Here is an 18,411-nt window from a genome sequence, read left to right on the forward strand (position 1 = left end):
TCCCTCTTCCGCTGCTTCCCCTCTCTATTCCTCCACTCCAGGAGACATCTATATTTGGAGGGAATTGTGAGAGCGCCCCAGTCCAGATGTTTTGCCAGGCCAACACCTGCTCTTGAAACAAGTCAGCAGGGAGCAACTAGCCCACATGCACGTCCTCAACGCTCTTGCGAAGCTTAGTCCCATCAGCTTTTCTCTTCTGGGAGCTGAGAGGCGCTGCGGTGTCTCGCCTCAAAGGCGCCCGTGGCCTCATTTACTGCAAGTGAGAGCACTTGGCTGTGATTGTTAGATGCGACCCGTTAGGTGTCTCCAACAAGGATATGTAGACGGTTCATCTTACTGTTCATTAAGTGAGATGTCCCGTTCAGAACACCGGAAGAAAGGCGAGACGTGCGGTTTCGCAGCTTTTCCTCAATGAAGGCACGTATTACAAATGAATTGGCTCAATCACACGGTGTATCAGATTATACAAGCTGACATGCTGAAGGCATAGCCAACTGATGACGAACTTGAACTGTCCTGGCCTCTACAGTGACATATTTGTCTACTGAGGTCTGAAGAGAGAAGCAATTATTGACATTAACATTCCATTACTGCAACATCTGTTCATGGCCGAAAAAAACATTGAATATGTTTTCAAGGTTTTCGATCATTTCAACCAAACATTTTCAGGATGTGCTAAACTTGTTTGCACAGATCTTCCAGTGAGTACCAATGGTTTATTTATTATTATAAGTGATGTTTTCTGGAGAACGCTGGTCTCTTCTGGGATGTCCTCTCATGAATAGAATGGCCTCATTCATGAAACATGAGCACGAGCAGAACTCATTTCTGTGCAAATTGTTCTTTCAATTATTATAGTTTCAAGTCAATGTATGGCCCAGGCTGTATTGCACTTTACAAAAATTATTTTGACAAAGTAAAAAAAAATAAAAAAAAAATATTGGCAAGGCAATCAGATCAAACCCTCAGTTTGGCGAGCACATTGCAAGCGTGATCCTGTCTTCTCTTATGTGTTCTTTAGTTACGGTGACTGATAGAGGCCGACACGTGATAGAGTACTTCCACGTGCCGGTGCCGTTTAACTCAAGGTGTTATTATTAAGGTAGTTAGCTAAAAGCATGTTGGTTTTACTTGAGTGCTCTGCCGTGACAGCTGTTGACCTGAAAGAAAAACAGTTTACGCTAATGGCCACTATAGAACCCCTTATGGCATTACTAATAATACAGTGGCAGGGCTCGATTAGGATGACTGAGGTTGGGCTAGTTAATGGGACAGACACCAGTGATGCATTTATGCCGCTAATCTGTACGAGGGAGGCGTTTCGAACAATATGCAGGGATTCAGAGACTCAAAACTCCACTCATTTTAACATTAACAACGGTCATGTCACAAGATACTGAAAAAAATTGCCAACTACCTCAAAGCAAAGTTTCTATGCTTGACAGATATTTATGTAATTCTTCTAAATGTGTGTTGTATCAAAATCTTAATGTTAAATTAATCTGACACAATTAAAAACCTAAGGATTTTCCTTGTTTCACAACACTTTTTAATTAGGTTTGGAGACATTTCAGGATGCAGCAGTAAGTGAAATCGTCATTTTGCATTTACATCTGGGCTTATTATGTGACCGTACTTTTACTATTCATGAATAAATCAAGATATATTTATATATCATGATATATCAAGATAAATTCTTTATATATCAAGATATATATATATATATAGATAGATAGATAGAGAGAGAGAGAGAGAGAGAGAGAGAGAGAGAGAGAGAGAGAGAGAGAGAGAGAGAGAGAGAGAGAGAGAGAGAGAGAGAGAGAGAGAGAGAGAGAGAGAGTCATGCAGTCGCAAAAAGTAAGTTCTTTAGATTTATTTCATATAACAGCAAAACCCAAAATAAAACGTAACCAAAACAGTAAACAAACCAAAAACATTAGTGGCACCACAAAGTATTGTACATACAGTAACGTCAGGTTCAGTAACAGACATCATGTCTGATAATTTTTCATTTTCCTTCTCAACTTTACAGATCAAACAGATAAAACCTTAGTGCCTTAAAAAGCCATCAACATCACATATATCCTCACGGAAAATAGAGAAATATAGTGTTCATCCCTTCATTTCAAACAAAACTGCGTATTGATAACTATCTCGGAAGTGCTTTGCTTGGTCCGTAAACTATCCGTAATTAAGTATAAATGTAAGTGTTTATTTCAAGTTAGACTAAAAGGTTAGAAAAACATTTTTAATAGCATATCAGCAGAATATAAAAAGCTTGGATTGTAATATAAACACACACATCAAACTCTCCATTCAACAAAAACACACAGGTGACACTTTTAATGTTTAAAAAATAACTTACAGAACAACAACTCTGTTACGCATGACTATAACATTCATACTGAAAAAAAGTTCTCGCAAATATATATATATAAAAAATACTTTGCACATTAGAGCGTAAAGTTGTTCGCTCAAAGCTTAGATATGTAGTCAAAACATAATGCCTTTTGCCTAGTTGTTCTAGCCATTAAAAATCTGTTTTGTACGGAGTGCATATCATTAAGTGCAAAACATTTGCCTTTAACACATTGTGCATATTTCTAAATATGGTTGTCAGATTTTGGTGGTCGTTTTGCATTTGATCAGCAGCAACAGTATTTTTGTTTTGCAGAACACCTCTTGTCACTATTATATTGACCCCCGAGTTTAAGATTAGTGCTATTGCTTTGTCTCAGTCAGTTACATGTAGCAGTTTGTTCAGCGTAGTGCATGGCATCATTTTCCCAGATCCCCTGAACATAAGCTCAGGATCAAGGGATACATTAAATGCAATGTTTTTGTGCTCTCGTTTGTTTGTCAGGAGTTTTTGGGTTTCCAACAGGCACTGAAGGCTTTACTACGGTCCTATAATTGCACAGTGAGTCTCCCTGCAGTGAGAGGTGGTTCTTCACGCATCTGAGATGCAGCTCTGGATCTTATCAATCCACAGCTGGGCGCTCGGAGCATCCGCTGCACAGAAGTTGTACACCCGTTTAGTGGTCTTCAGCTGCAGGGACAAAGACCGAGATCTGAAGTGATTTTATGTACTTTTTCAGCAAGGAAAGAACACATTTAATTGATCCAAAAAAGCGACATTAACTTTTGATGCACTAGCGGCGTTTTTTTTTTAAGTTACCAGCCAGCGCCAGCATTTTTGATCTTTTATTGCCCGCAGAATATGTTGTTTTATAAACATACAATATATCAAAAGAAAGTACAGAGTAAGTCATAAAAAAGCAACATTTTGAACAAAATCACTTTTTTGTCAAAGACTACATCCGGATCGGACTCAATGATCAAAACATAGATCAACACCCTCAAAGCTTCAGTCCTGAAGCTCTTCATGGGTTCAACATTTCATTCGGGCAGTTTTGATTTATATGCTGTTGAATGTTTGATGTGCATAAGCAATGCTTTTATCGCTTGTTTCTGCTTCTTCGTCGCTTGCTTTTGGATCCAGAGATTCAGTATTATTTCAGAAAATGCACCTCCTACCGTATAACAGTGAAAATATAGATTGCTGGAAAAACTTGTTAATGGCAGGGAAAGAGTTAATAATTACTTTTATAATGTTACAAAAGATTTCTATTTCAAATAAATGCTGTTCTTTTGAACTTTCTATTAATCAAAGAATCTGGAAAAAAAGGATCACGGTTTACACAAAAAACATTAAGCAGCAAAACTGTCTTCAACATTGATAGTAAGAAATGTTTGAAGCCAAAATCAGCGTATTAGAATCATGTGACAAGTTAAGTAACAATATTTCACACTATTACTGTTTTTACTGTATCAAATAAAATGTAGCAGGGGTGAGAATAAGAGACTTCTTTCAAAAACATAAAAAATCTGACCAACCCTAAACTTTTGACCGGTAGTATACAGTAAATAATTAATAGTAATTGGCAGTTCTCGTCCTGGATGCTGATTGGTCGTAGTAACAGCTATGATGTAAAACCAGGTCAACCTTATTTCACATAGCGAGAACTAGCTCTTCTAGCTAGCATATAGATGGCACCTACAAAATTCCCTTCATTTTAAAATTTTTTAATTATATTTTCAGGCACAATGTTAGTACAGTCACAGTTAAAGGAGCCTCATGCGCTGTATTATCACCGGGTGGAATACTTACATCAAAGAAAGCCTTTTCACTGATATGTTTGGGGGCTCCTATGGTTGGTGTGGCGATCAGGACAGACTCCACTTCAGCCAGGTCAATATATCCACGACAGCTTGTGTCCTCATCCGTCTCATAATACCTCAGCTATAGAGAGAGTCGTTTAAAATACAGAAGTAATAGAACGAGTTAAGGTAAAGTGCAAAATACCACAAGTGTAATCAACCACTCACCTGATGTTTTGTTATGTCCAGAACAAACCACCTAGCTTTCCACGCCTTAAGTAATGCCCCTCGCTTGTACAGAATTCCCTCAAATGATCTGTATAAACAAAGAATTGATAGCTTGTTTGCTTTGTCCATGAAGTTAGTTGAAGCGGTATCGACGGTGTTGTCTGTCATTGTTACCTATTGTCTTCATTCTTCGGGGTAAACTGATTGTAGAGTGTGGCTGCTCTGCGATTAACACCATTGACTGCGGTGGGGCTGCTGTCCTCTCCGAGGCCGCTGTCAGGGAGGTGTAACATGGAGCGGCGCTGATAGGCCTGCAGGTTGGAAGTGGGGACCAGGCCAGAGATGGACACTGACTCTTTCCGCAGCTGTGAGATTAAATGCACAAGAGGTGAGATCAGGAGATCTGAAGACAGACACTTTGCTACTCGTTCACTGCTTTGGTGCTTTTTAAAGGGGACATATCATGAAAACCTGACTTTTTCCATGTTTAAGTGCTATAATCGGGTCCCCGGTGCAGCTACCAACCCAGAAAACGTGAAAAGTGAAACCCAGTAACTTTGTTTTGGTAAGCCTTTCTCTGCAAGCAAGTCAAAAAATAAGACGATCAGATTTCACTCCCCTTCTGACGTAGGAAGAGGATCGTATTATAATGTTACCGCCCCTTAATCTGCACATTTCCACCCACGACGCTGCCATTTGGTTTTCACAAGCGATAACAGTGTAACCAGTTCTAACACAATGGCAAAAGTTCAAGCAAAGCAAGCAAACTGTTCCGTCGTCGGCTGCACAGACGAGCACTGAACACTGTTTGAAAAAAAAAATGTCCCAGCTGTCTTATAAAGACCTCAGGGAACTGTGTCAACTTGTGTAATAACACATAAATGTGTCCACTAAGCATTCAGAAACGGCCAGGTGCGTCTAAAAGTTGCAACCTCTTCCTGAGTCTCTCTGTGAGGCTGCACTCCGCTACTGGTTATTTCTGAGATTTTGGATGAGTGAGATTCGTGTGTTTTGTTATTGTTTGTATCCGAAGCTCGTGTAAAGGATCGACTGTCTTCTGAACTGAGGCAGGGAGCAGCAGCTCATTTGCATTTAAAGGGACACACACAAAAAGGGGCAAATTTGACAAGCTATAATCATCTGGGGGGTATTTTGAGCTGAAATTTCACAGACACATTCTGGGGACACCATAGATTTATATTGCATCTTGTGAAAAAGGGCATAATGTGTCACCTTTAAAGCCTGTTTCACACTGCATTAAAGCTCCAGCGTCAATGCAGGAATGTTAATATGGCCGTGTAATACATGTTGCTTTTGTGTGTGATGTGAAACAGGGCTAATACTGTGTACAAGCACATTTACAATATACTATATGGAAAACTAAACAGGTAAGATGACAGGCGATTGAGGCTACATTTGTGGAGGAAAGAGGAACAAAAAATAGGTGAAAAGTGGCAGTACTCACATTGCCCTCCATTTTGAGGTCTTCCTGGATGCTGTCTAGCAGCTTCTCCAGCGTGGTGTGCCAGGGCTCAGACTGCTGTCCCAGCTCTCCCTCCAGCCTCTCAATGTCCTGCAACCATACAAGTACATTTTAAAGCTTCCTCACAGGTTCCTTTGATCAAGCCCTATTCAGATGGGATTACTTTAACATGGATGAGGTGGGGTAAAGTCATTATAACCAGAGCTTTTCAGTGATTTTAGTCCCGTCCGAATGTGCCATCTCAGTAATCATTACGGACAATGTCAGTAAAGATTACAGCGACTTTTACCGTTGTAAAATATGTAATACGTAATAACGTAAATATTCTGTCATTTCCTGTTTAAAAGTAGTTTTCCACGTTTTTTCAAGTATGGAGGCGCTTGAAAAAGCATTCAGTTGCGTTCTAGGCGGTGGAGCAAGTCTGTGGCAAAAAAAGCCCCTGTTAGAGGCATAAAACTTCTTTTAGCTTTAGGTAAGTGCCTATTACCAACAGAATCCAATCTGAATTAAATTGATTTAATTAATAAATCGTTCGACGGACCTAACTGTTTATATATATATATATATATTAGTGGTGGGCCGTTATCGGCGTTAACGTGCTGCGTTAACGCGAGACTCTTATCGCGCGATAAAAAAAATATCGCCGTTAATCTATTCTCAAAGTTGGGTTGGGAGCTGCCTCTATACACAAGCTATGATGACGCAATCTACCCGCGGCCGCGAGGTAAACCCGGCTGCAACGCATCATATTCGTCGTCATCTTAAGTAAACACGGCTGAAAGTGAAAGCTGGTGAAAAAGATCCGTGCAACATCCATTATTTGGACTTGGTTTGGATTTAAGCCGTCCAACGAGCAGCAGCAAACTATATAGACAGAGTGTGTGGGGTCACAGTTCGGTAAATTAACACACGACTAATCCGTTCTACCACCTCAAATTCAAAACGAAACATATCACTGAATACCAGCGTGCGCGTATTATTCCCAATATATCTTAGTGGTGTAGCACATAATCTCTGTCTGCGCCCGATTTTAAAGGGGGGGTACCATGGTGTTTCATGTATTCAGAGTTGTTTACAGTGTTAAAGAGATGGATTCTCATGTTAAACATGGGCAAAGTTTAAAAAAAATATTTTGGACGAATAACGGAGAATTTCTGTGCTGAAAATCTTACTTCCGGGTTGGTACAAGTTTCGGCTGGGTTTTTTTTTATCGTGGATCTAATGACGTAGATAAGAGTGGAACTCCTTATATGAGCATTTCTCTCGGAAAAGCGCGCCCGCGCGCACGTCGACTAGAGGAGAACGAGACCGCGCACATCAACAGGAAATCATCGGCAGCGCTGCATAGGATTTGTTCAAGAATGTCTCCAAAAAAGTGTGTTTTTGGATGTGAGGGAAAGCTTACCGTGTCCAGCTTTCCAAAGAACCCAGTGTTACAGGAACAGTGGATGCCGTTTGTTTTTCCGGGGCAGCAACGGAGTGTAGGAAGTGCGGTTATGTGTTCTGGCCATTTCAGTGACGAATGTTTTATTAACAAGGCTCAGGTCGACGCTGGATTTGCAAATCGTTTGCTATTAAAACGTGGAGTGGTCCCAGTGATAAAAGACCCCATTCATGTAAGTACAACTGGATCAGATTTCTGTCTTTTGCTGGAAATCAAGCACTACCGCTTGACTCTATAGCTCCGCCTCCAGGACCTCGGCTTTTTCCGGAGAGAATCGGAAAGCTGTATTTTTCTTTTATAAATTTAATAAAACTAAACACTTTTTTGAGATATTAAGGATGCACTACTACTCTATAGGTACTCAAGATTAACATGAGATTAGGTGAAACTGTGCATGTTATGTACCCTTTAAGAATCGTTGTTGTGTTTCTTTTTAACTGAAAAGACATCAGTTAGACAATATTCTAATTTTAAATTTGGGGTTTCATAAGCTCCAAGCCATAATAAACATTAGACCTACTTAAGTCTCTGCAGCTAGTGTACTTAAATTTTATTTATCTGCAAAATTATGTTGTATACTTACAGTTTTGCACAATATATGTTCTCAAAACTACATACACCCTTTAAAAAAATAAATAAATAATACATTTAGCAGTTGTTTAGCAGGGTCTGTGTAACCTGTTCTGAAAATGTTTTTATTATCATCACAAGATCACAATATAGGGATCATACAAACGATTTATTTTTAAAATTAAACATTTTAAAATTCTATGATTTAGTGGATTACAAGGTTACATTGACAATGTAGCCTATAAAGCATATTATAAAATGCTGCCTGATAAAATTGAGTATGTTTGAGAAACGTTATTGTAAGTATGAGTTAAAAGGAACATGTTTGTTTAAAAAACTGAAGGTACGAACAAATATTAGATGCAGAACTATCTCTGTAAAAGGAGTGAATTTATGGAATTGTTTGCATATAGACCTTAAATTGACACAAACAATAAGTGGATTTAAAAGGCTATGTTTTGGGTAATCAATTTCTATGACTTTGTTGTTTCAAGTGTTTGCAAGAAGAGAATTGAGCACTGTTTGACTGTTTGTGAAAATTGAGGGATAGGCGTTAATAAGCCTTGAGCTTCAGCCTATACCCTTTGGTTTAATCAAGTTATGTATATGATGAGTTGAATATTTGTTATTGTATATTTGTTAGTGATAAACCAAATAAACGAAATGAAATGAAAAATTATAATATATATCGTTATCACAAGAGGCTGCAATGTATATCACAATATGGATTTTAGGCCATATCGCCCAGAAACCCATTCTCAAAGACTTACTTTTATAGTCATTATTTGGGTAGCACACATATTCTGAATGCCTTCGGCAGAATTCAAATGAGCCATTTTAAACTAGATTAATCTAGATTAATTTCAAAATTAATCTAGATTAAAAAAATTAATCTATGCCCACCTCTAATATATATATATATATATATATATATATACACACACTCACCTAAAGGATTATTAGGAACACCATACTAATACTGTGTTTGACCCCCTTTCGCCTTCAGAACTGCCTTAATTCTACGTGGCATTGATTCAACAAGGTGCTGAAAGCATTCTTTAGAAATGTTGGCCCATATTGATAGGATAGCATCTTGCAGTTGATGGAGATTTGTGGGATGCACATCCAGGGCACGAAGCTCCCGTTCCACCACATCCCAAAGATGCTCTATTGGGTTGAGATCTGGTGACTGTGGGGGCCATTTTAGTACAGTGAACTCATTGTCATGTTCAAGAAACCAATTTGAAATGATTCGAGCTTTGTGACATGGTGCATTATCCTGCTGGAAGTAGCCATCAGAGGATGGGTACATGGTGGTCATAAAGGGATGGACATGGTCAGAAACAATGCTAAGGTAGGCCATGGCATTTAAACGATGCCCAATTGGCACTAAGGGGCCTAAAGTGTGCCAAGAAAACATCCCCCACACCATTACACCACCACCACCAGCCTGCACATTGGTAACAAGGCATGATGGATCCATGTTCTCATTCTGTTTACGCCAAATTCTGACTCTACCATCTGAATGTCTCAACAGAAATCGAGACTCATCAGACCAGGCAACATTTTTCCAGTCTTCAACTGTCCAATTTTGGTGAGGTCGTGCAAATTGTAGCCTCTTTTTCCTATTTGTAGTGGAGATGAGTGGTACCCGGTGGGGTTTTCTGCTGTTGTAGCCCATCCGCCTCAAGGCTGTGCGTGTTGTGGCTTCACAAATGCTTTGCTGCATACCTCGGTTGTAACGAGTGGTTATTTCAGTCAAAGTTGCTCTTCTATCAGCTTGAATCAGTCGGCCCATTCTCCTCTGACCTCTAGCATCAACAAGGCATTTTTCGCTCACAGGACTGCCGCATACTGGATGTTTTTCCCTTTTCACACCAATCTTTGTAAACCCTAGAAATGGTTGTGCGTGAAAATCCCAGTAACTGAGCAGATTGTGAAATACTCAGACCGGCCTGTCTGGCACCAACAACCATGCCACGGTCAAAATTGCTTAAATCACCTTTCTTTCCCATTCTGACATTCAGTTTGGAGTTCAGGAGATTGTCTTGACCAGGACCACACCCCTAAATGCATTGAAGCAACTGCCATGTGATTGGTTGATTAGATAATTGCATTAATGAGAAATTGAACAGGTGTTCCTAATAATCCTTTAGGTGAGTGTATATTAAGTTATGTGTCTGTACAAATGATATCAGGATGCAACGTAATATGCACATGATGACAGGAAGGTGAAGGCGGTGTGCAAATCGAGTTACCCCTCTCACTTTTGGTAGTTTTACTTATCGAGATTTCTTATCCCGTGCAAATTGGCCATTAATGTATTACAGACGTCCTGTGGTAAAACTACATTACTCCATCTACCCTTATAAAACTAACCCGTCCGAATGGGGTTTGAGAAATCGTTATTTCCTGCTAATGTCTGACACTTAAGCTTTTGTCCTCACAAGCAAAAGCAGACGCTACATTTTGGTGACTGCTTGCTTCCTGTTTCTTTGGCTTTGTGGCAGGAAGCATCGAAAACTCTGGACTAAATCCTGATCTTCACAGATATCAAACATGGATGAGACCCTTATTTTGGTTTGAAAAGTTCAGAATTGCTGATAAATCCACAAGGAAAGCCATAAAAAGCGTGTTTTTAGTTGTACATTTTCAGCTGTGCGGTGAGTGTTAGAGACCATACAGAAAAAAAAAAAATCCATTCACTCTTCTGATTGGCTGTGATTTTGGCCCTGATAAAGAGAAACTAAAAATGGACAAAGACATATGGACTCACAGCCAATAGTTTGGTGATGGCATCAGGCTGTGCGCGGCTGACACTGCTGTAACAGGGCCAGACGATCCTTCTCTTGGTGGTGGCGATGGTGTCTGAGTCTACCGAGCTCTGTGAGCGCACTGCGATCATACACCAGTCATAAGAGGGGCCTGTGGACAGCGTCTCCCCTGTGTAGAACTCCCATGTTGTCAGATTGGGAATCGAAATTAATGGTTTCAACACCGGCTAAGAAGAAAAGGACAGAAACCATTGTTTATTGGATATTTCAGTTTTGACATTATATAAAGATGCTGTAAGTGATGTTAGTCGCTGTGTGCCAGAATTAGTCACCCTCCCTCTTTCCAAAACCTTGCCCTATCATTACATGCACTCATTTTCATCAATTGGAAAGAATCCAATCCGATATCAGATTCTGAAATTTCAGTGTGTATGAACACTAGCCTGGTTTCACAGACAGGGCTTAGATTAAGCCTGGATTAGGTTTTAGTTCAATTAGGATATTTAAGTAGCTTTTATAAACGCGCCTTAGGAAAAAAACATTACTGGTTGCATCTCGAGACAAAACAATGGCATTGACATATTTTAAGATATGGCAGTGCAAGTTTCTTTCACTTAAAACAGCTTAAACATGCATTTTAGTCTGGGACTAAACTCAAGCTTTGCCTGTGAAACCGAGGGTAAACTTTGCAATCCGATTTCGATTTGTTTCGCCGGTCGCCATGTTCAAAACCGAAGAAAGCCAAATGCGATAAATAGAGATACTACAAGCATAATTGCCATTTTTGCCTTGATGACATGTTTGAAAAGAAAGCTGACATATGTCAGAAGAGCTTTTTAAAGGAGAACTCCGGTCAATTTTAACATTGAGCTCATTTTTTTGTCAATTTGGAGTGCTGTCAATACAGAGAACAACGACAAAAATCGGTGTTGCCTACACCGTGTTATCCTCTTTTTAAAATTTGCACCCTGTTGACTTCAATGGGGCAATATTTAAACCTGCTTTTAGCCTCTTAACATCCTTGATGTGTCATTACAAGTGCACAGGTCATGTGAGTGATTCCTTCAGAGTGAACACGAGTGAATCTGACTGCAGTAGATGTGAAAGAAATGGATAAAAATGATGTTATTTAAGCCAGCGCAAATACCTGTATTTACATCCTGTTTTCGGTCGAAGTCCAAAGTAGTCGATTGTCGAGTTCACGCGCGTGATCATAGGTAACTAAACCTATGCGCGTGAACTCGACAATCGACTACTTTGGACTTCAACCGAAAACAGGATGTACCTGTAAATACAGGTATTTGCGCTGGCTTAAATAACATCAGTCAGATTCACTCGTGTTAACTCTGAAGGAATCACTCACATGGCTGTGCACTTGTAATGACACATCAAGGATGTTAAGAGGCTAAAAGCAGGTTTAAATATTGCCCCATTGAAGTCAACAGGGTGCAAATTTTAAAAAGAGGATAACACGGTGTAGGCAACACCGATTTTTGTCGTTGTTCTCTGTATTGACAGCACTCCAAATTTACAAAAAAATGAGCTCAATGTTAAAATTGACCGGAGTTCTCCTTTAAGCAAATATTTAGTGAATATTCAGTGTCCTTCACTGATATTGATGTAAGGTATAAATAAATGTTCATCACAGTATTGTGCATGTGCACAAGGTATGTTTGAATCGTTTGATCTGATTTTTATTCCGATTGAGCTCAATCTGATCGACTGAAGTGTTTACATGAAGGCTTTTCAGTTCATCTGAGCCATCAATCCGATTATAAATAGGTAATTTGCTATTGACATTCAGGACTGCGAATTCAATGATATATATATATATATATATATATGAAGAGTTCAGATGCAAAAGCCTCTAAATGCCATCTGAAATTTTCTCATAGAATGATCATTTTTTATCAAGCTCGTATATTTAAATTCAATAATTTCACTTAAATGGCAATGAAGATTACCTATTAATTGTCATTTAAGTGAAATTACTGAACTTAAATATACAAGCTTGATAAAAATGATCATTCTATAAGAAAATTTCAGATGGCATTTAGAGGCTTTTGCATCTGAACTCTTCATATATATATATTAGGTAATGGGGCATTATTTTGAGTGTCATTCAAAAGCAAAAGAACCTTTAACTTAGAAGCATGATACTTGTTCTTTCTCAATCTTATAGAAATACTGTTTAAGTTTCAAGATTAGAATGTGCAGCCCCATTTACAGTGTTTGGTTGTAAAAAGGGAATGGGAAAGAAAGAAGAAACAGACCACAGGGTCCTTTGCTCTCACTAAACTTCCTCAAATATGTTTTTATTTGGGCTATGGGTGACTATGGATGAACTGATTCACCCATTTTGAAACAATGTCAGGGATGACTGCCGGTAAGAAGATCCCTATGTGAAAAACAAACTTTACTCACAGCCTGGATTTGAGCATTCTAACTATTTTTTTTTTACAGACTGTGACCACCTGATTCAGATGTAACAAGACTGCTTTATAAGGTCAAAGATGTTGTTTTGCAATTGTGGGGAACTATTCTTCACTGTGAATGTGATCTGGCAATAGACGACAACATATTTGGGACTGGTCACCAACATAACCTCTAAGCAGAGTGCTCTAGGGTAACAGCCAGTAGAGCTGTCTGGTGCTTCGACACACACCCAGATAGACTCTTTACCTCTGTCTCTGATGGGCTGTACAGGTAGTTGAAGAAGAGAGGGCTCTTGCGGTGCATTCTGTTGATACACTCCCAGATACAGATTCCTCTCTTGGACTGCTTTTCTCCTTTGTCCTCAAACAATGTGCCTTTATTGAGGAGACACAAAGGAACACTTGTTAATCACACATTACCCAGAGAAATGCGATCAGGTGTGAAACAAAATATTAGAAGTCAAGTCTGATAAGATTAGCAGCACTTAAAAGAAGTGCTTCCAAAGGTCATCAAGGCTGTTACAGGTAGGTAAAACTTTTCTGAGCAAGAGTGCACATGTCTGTTGTAATACTATAATGTCATTCAATTCCATGTTTATTTCAAGAACACATCTGAAAAACATTTGCACAATAATGTAATTATGACAATAATAAACTAAAAAAAAGTTGTGCTACACACCGTGCTCCAGGCGCTCGTAGTCCGAGTCCAGAAGGAAGTTTTTGAAGCGACTGGAGATGTAGTGGTATGCCAGAAACTTCAGATAGTATTGATTAAATTCAAACTCAAGGGGGTACTGGTTATGAACCTGGAATGAGAAAGTTAACGTGTCATATTGGAGGAGCTTTTTGGCCTCTTTTCACGGCCACAGTGATTCAACAAATATGAGTAGGACACCACTGAGACTGCGGTTCAAGAAAATTATTAGTAAACGCCCAGGAAATGATTAGTTGAAGAGATTTTAAAAAGTACCAAAATAACAGCAACAGGAGGGACATAATGTGATAATGTGCTGCCAGCAGGATCTAGACAGAAGAGCTTGTGAATTTCTCACACTCCGGGCCACCTGGACTTCCTGGCAAAAACAACAGCTGCCTCTAAGATGAGACACTTCTATTTTCAGATGCATTCGCTATATTTCAGTGGTCTGTGACATTGGAGGACCTCTGCAGGGTCATTGAAGTGCTCTACGCCTTGATTTCATCACACATGCCTAAAAACAATGCATGTCTGTAAAATCATGGGAGTGGTGCGCATGTCTCCAGAGGGAGAAAAACTTTTCCTGCCCTTTACTTATTCTAATGTAGCACAAATTTAACAGAATCCCCAAAATTGCTGTTTTCCACCGTTTGTGCTAAATGTGCGGATGTTGGGAGGTGATGGCGAAACACTCAAGGAAGTACAATGCTGGCCGCAGGTTGAAACACCATCTGTGTATGATCATTTCAAAGAGGGTGGGGGGGTAGAAAGATGGGCCGAACAAGAGTCTCTGTCTAAATTACTTGCCCACCATGGGGATTGCAAAAGGAAAGCTAGAGCATGCATTCTGACAGCTGAGTGCATCTCATCCTCCTCCTCCTGGCTGGACGCTGCAAGAATGCTGTGAGCTCATGGACGAAGCATGGTGAGAACAAGAAAGGGGTGTGTGTATGAGAGAGAGATTGGGAGTCAGTGATTCTGGGCAGTGTGTGAAAAAGAGAGATGGAGCAATTGGTCATTTGTTTTTTTTAGCTGAAATGTACTCAAAATGAACATAGACGGTCCCATTTAGTACAACCTGGGGTTAAGGTGTCTTGCTCAAGTACACAATGGTCATTGGGTTCATGAGTCACTACATCTGTTGTTTGAACCTACAGCCTTCGGGTTTTCCAGCCCAGATCTTTAACCATTACGATTCCACTACCCCCAGATGATGGAAGACATCAGAAGATCGCATGTTCAAGGATCATCAAGATCTCATCAGCCATTATTTCCTTGAGCAAGACACATGACCCCGGGCAGCTTTGGATAAAGGTGTCTGCTACATGACTGCTTATAAGGCCAACTTGCCTGATGGACACAGTCAAGAAACTGGAGGAAGATGGGAGTAAAGCCGCTGCCCTGGCTGCTGGGGGTCAGGGTGCCACGTTGGCTGAATTTGTGGCCAAAAGACAGCCACTCTTTCTCCAAAAGCACCTGAAAGCCCTCTAGGGTCCTGTAGAATGGATCACTGAGCACCTGCGTGAGGGAAACCACCTACAGAAACATCGGGAGAGGAAGAGAGCAAAATAACCATGAGTTGCAAACGGTCCAAAGCCTGCTACGTGCCCAATGCAAGTAAATATTGGCCCTATTGGACCTGACCCTTGCTGACCCAATGAAAGTATCAGAGACTGTCGCAACTTGCACATCCCGACAGCTTTTACCTGAAAACAAAATTTACCATCAGTACCAGAACTCCACGTGGCAGCCTAATTACATGTGCAATATTCTGAACACTAAGGGCCAGATTTATTAAACAGGGAAAATAAGTTGGGAGTGGAAAGTTCTTCTCAAATTAAAGAACACAGATGCAGCCGGATCATTTTCACAATGACCAACGCAATCTACCAAGAGCAGCACAAATTAGAGTCTGGTTTAAGATATGCTTTTTTGGGGCGGTAAAACCAGCTAATTGACTAACGCAAACCTTAGTAAATCGTGCTGCGTGATTCATTTAAATACTCTCCTCCCATAAATTTAGCATCTGAAAGGGAAAGTCCTACAAAGGCATATGCAATAACTGTGTCCATGCCTTATCAAGTGCTAATTTGTTTACTGCGTGTCTTTAGTAAATCCTGACGGTAGTTTTTTTAACGGCAAAAGAGGGTTTGCGCTGACACAAGCTGTTAGTAAATCTGTCTTCACATTTTTGTGACAGGTGCTGTTTCCCAGAGATTGGCTAATCTTGAGTGACACAATGGCCTGCACTGTTTGTCACAAGAATTTAAAGTCGGCATGAAATCAAAATTTACCCTATTTACTTAGTGCACATTACAAGTCGAGTGGTGAACAATTAATCCAAAAGTTAATCCACAGAAGAAATAAATAATAAAAATCTGAAAATTTTTTTCCCCTCTGGAATGGCGTTCCTTTGTCAGTTTGACGGCTTGGGATTAGCGTCGAGGTCTGCTGAAATCATATACCATATAAATCATATAAATAAAAGCAGAAACTGCAACAGAATCTGTTTCCATGAATTATATAAAGATGATTGTTAAGCACTATCAGAGCAATATCGCAAAGCAATAAGCAATATCACAAAACAACTTAGACTAAAAGCATGGCCACATGACAAAAGCATGATTTTGTTCTCCAACAGAGCCAGACATATGGAGCCTATTTATATGAATACAGCAGAGAGAATGGCAGAATGGTCAGGGAAAGTGAACAGTAATGGTCTTGTTCAGACACGTGCCTGATTCTGGCGCTGACCACAGCTAAATTTTACAACCCCAGTTGACAGCCAGTGAACACAATTCTGTTTCTGATGACCGTTAACTGAAGTGGACATGGAAAATATGAGCTGTGACTAGACAAGTGTGCCTCTACTGCAACAAAATAAATCCTTAAACATCCCAGTTTCAATTGAAAATGATAATTTCGCAGAGGGGTCTTGTACCACCCTGAAGATTTTTCTTTTGCATAACAATCTGCTGATTACACACTATCACTTAAGGCCCGGGTATACTTCATTTTCCATGTTTTGCTCTGTCTCGCGAGCCTTTCAAAGTATACTCCTTTGGCCATGAGCGCAGAAAGACGAATTCGGCGCGTGCGCAATATCTAGTGGTGTTTTTAAGCACTCAAGTCACTCGCACATGCGCTGTTGTACGCGCACCATCTGCGTGGACACAAAAATTAGGCTGCATGTGGACAGTGTGCACGGACGTCTGAAGTATACTTTGGGCTTTAGCCTTGCCACACCCCCTTTTTATTACTCCGGGCCCCCCCTAGGGGATGCGCCAACCAGTTTTGGACCCACTGCTTGGACCCATAGAACACGTGCGAGATGATACTCACCTGAGTGGTGATGTCCCAGCCATCCTCAAGACTAACTAGTACGGATGATCCACTGTCCAGTAACTCCACCGCAACCAGAGCCAGCTGCAGCAGCTTGTGTAGCTGTTGAACACACATACAGAGTACAAAACAACACATTCTAAGTTCCTGTACTTTTATTGTAATGTGATTGTGCACTGCTGACTAAGAGCTCTCGGAGTGTCTTGGCAAGGATCTTTACAGATAATATTGTTTTAGTGTCTGAGTGGAGCGTAAGGCCAAAGGGGTTTGTGAGTGCATGGCTTTTAGTGTGGTAAGCAACTTTGTTTTGCTTTAATTGTGTCATGCAATTTTCCCATCTTTGTGTTGTATAGTTTCCCAGGGGTGTCTAGTTTTGAGGAAGGAATTACCGACAGGGTCAAAGTCACACAGGTCAGCCTGTCTCTGATTTTCTCACATTGCTATCAGTGGATTTGCCAGATATAGGCCAGTCACAATAAGGTGAAGGCGCAGGGGTAGTTTAAATACAGAACTGGGTTCTACACAAATAATGTGTGTTAAGAGGTCATGCTAACCTGCAGCATCCATTCGCTCTCCTCCAGAGCCTTAAGGAACGACTCCTCCGTGTCTGAGGACATGGAACTGGGTGCACATGCCCTCAGAAGCTTCTTGAAGGAGCTCTTCACCTGTCTGGTGTCTGCAAACTCAACCGGCACCAGTTCACAGTTCAGTGCTGAGTCCAGTTTTAAGCCCTGCCATGAAAAAGCATTTGGATTCGAATTTTTGACTTTGTTTTGTTTAATTTCTGGAAAAATCATAGCATAAAAACAAACATTTGGATTATGCCTCTGGGTGGAACGTTGTGTAGAAGTTTTGCTTATTTACAGACCAAAGTCACAAATTTGTGTATCAAAAAAACTATTATATTCTATCCAAGACCATAAATTTGAGCATACCAAATATTTTACAAATATGGATGAAATTAAATTCCCACTTCAAAGGCATAAACAAAAATTCAAAACAGACAGTTTATGTGCTAAGCAGGACCAGCCAAATAACTTAGAGTTTACTTAACTGTTAACCTCTCTGCTGATTTTTTTCCAAATATTAATCTTCATTTTTACATTGAAGGTTGAAGGAACACATCATCGATAAGCTAAAAAGCAGCACAAAGTTCCTTCAGGCATCCAAATGTGATGTAATTTCAGCCAAAACAGACAAATTGTGTCGATAAATCAGGGCTTTTATAAACGGCTATTAAGAAGTCCTTATCTAGCAGTGTTTCCTTTAGGATTTTT

General features: G+C 40.0%; 1 protein-coding gene across 3 annotated transcripts in view; it reads right to left on the reverse strand.

Annotated features, from left to right (window-relative positions):
• Window positions 1-1,857: 1,857 nt before the first annotated feature.
• sbf2 (SET binding factor 2) overlaps window positions 1,858-18,411 on the reverse strand; it is a 133,488-nt gene continuing 116,934 nt past the window's right edge. For all 3 annotated transcript variants that reach the window (XM_079865292.1, XM_079865291.1, XM_079865290.1), the window contains 11 exons: window positions 17,689-17,865; window positions 17,135-17,236; window positions 15,143-15,328; window positions 13,775-13,901; window positions 13,343-13,470; window positions 10,663-10,887; window positions 5,855-5,962; window positions 4,564-4,754; window positions 4,390-4,477; window positions 4,172-4,303; window positions 1,858-3,049 (listed from right to left, as the gene is read on the reverse strand). In XM_079865292.1, coding sequence (XP_079721418.1) covers window positions 2,951-3,049; window positions 4,172-4,303; window positions 4,390-4,477; window positions 4,564-4,754; window positions 5,855-5,962; window positions 10,663-10,887; window positions 13,343-13,470; window positions 13,775-13,901; window positions 15,143-15,328; window positions 17,135-17,236; window positions 17,689-17,865 — 1,563 coding nt within the window. In that variant the 3' untranslated portion in view covers window positions 1,858-2,950. The remainder of the gene's footprint in view (window positions 3,050-4,171; window positions 4,304-4,389; window positions 4,478-4,563; window positions 4,755-5,854; window positions 5,963-10,662; window positions 10,888-13,342; window positions 13,471-13,774; window positions 13,902-15,142; window positions 15,329-17,134; window positions 17,237-17,688; window positions 17,866-18,411) is intronic.

This window comes from Squalius cephalus, assembly GCF_949319135.1.
Source record: "Squalius cephalus genome assembly, chromosome: 3".
Taxonomy (NCBI): Eukaryota; Metazoa; Chordata; class Actinopteri; order Cypriniformes; family Leuciscidae; genus Squalius; species Squalius cephalus.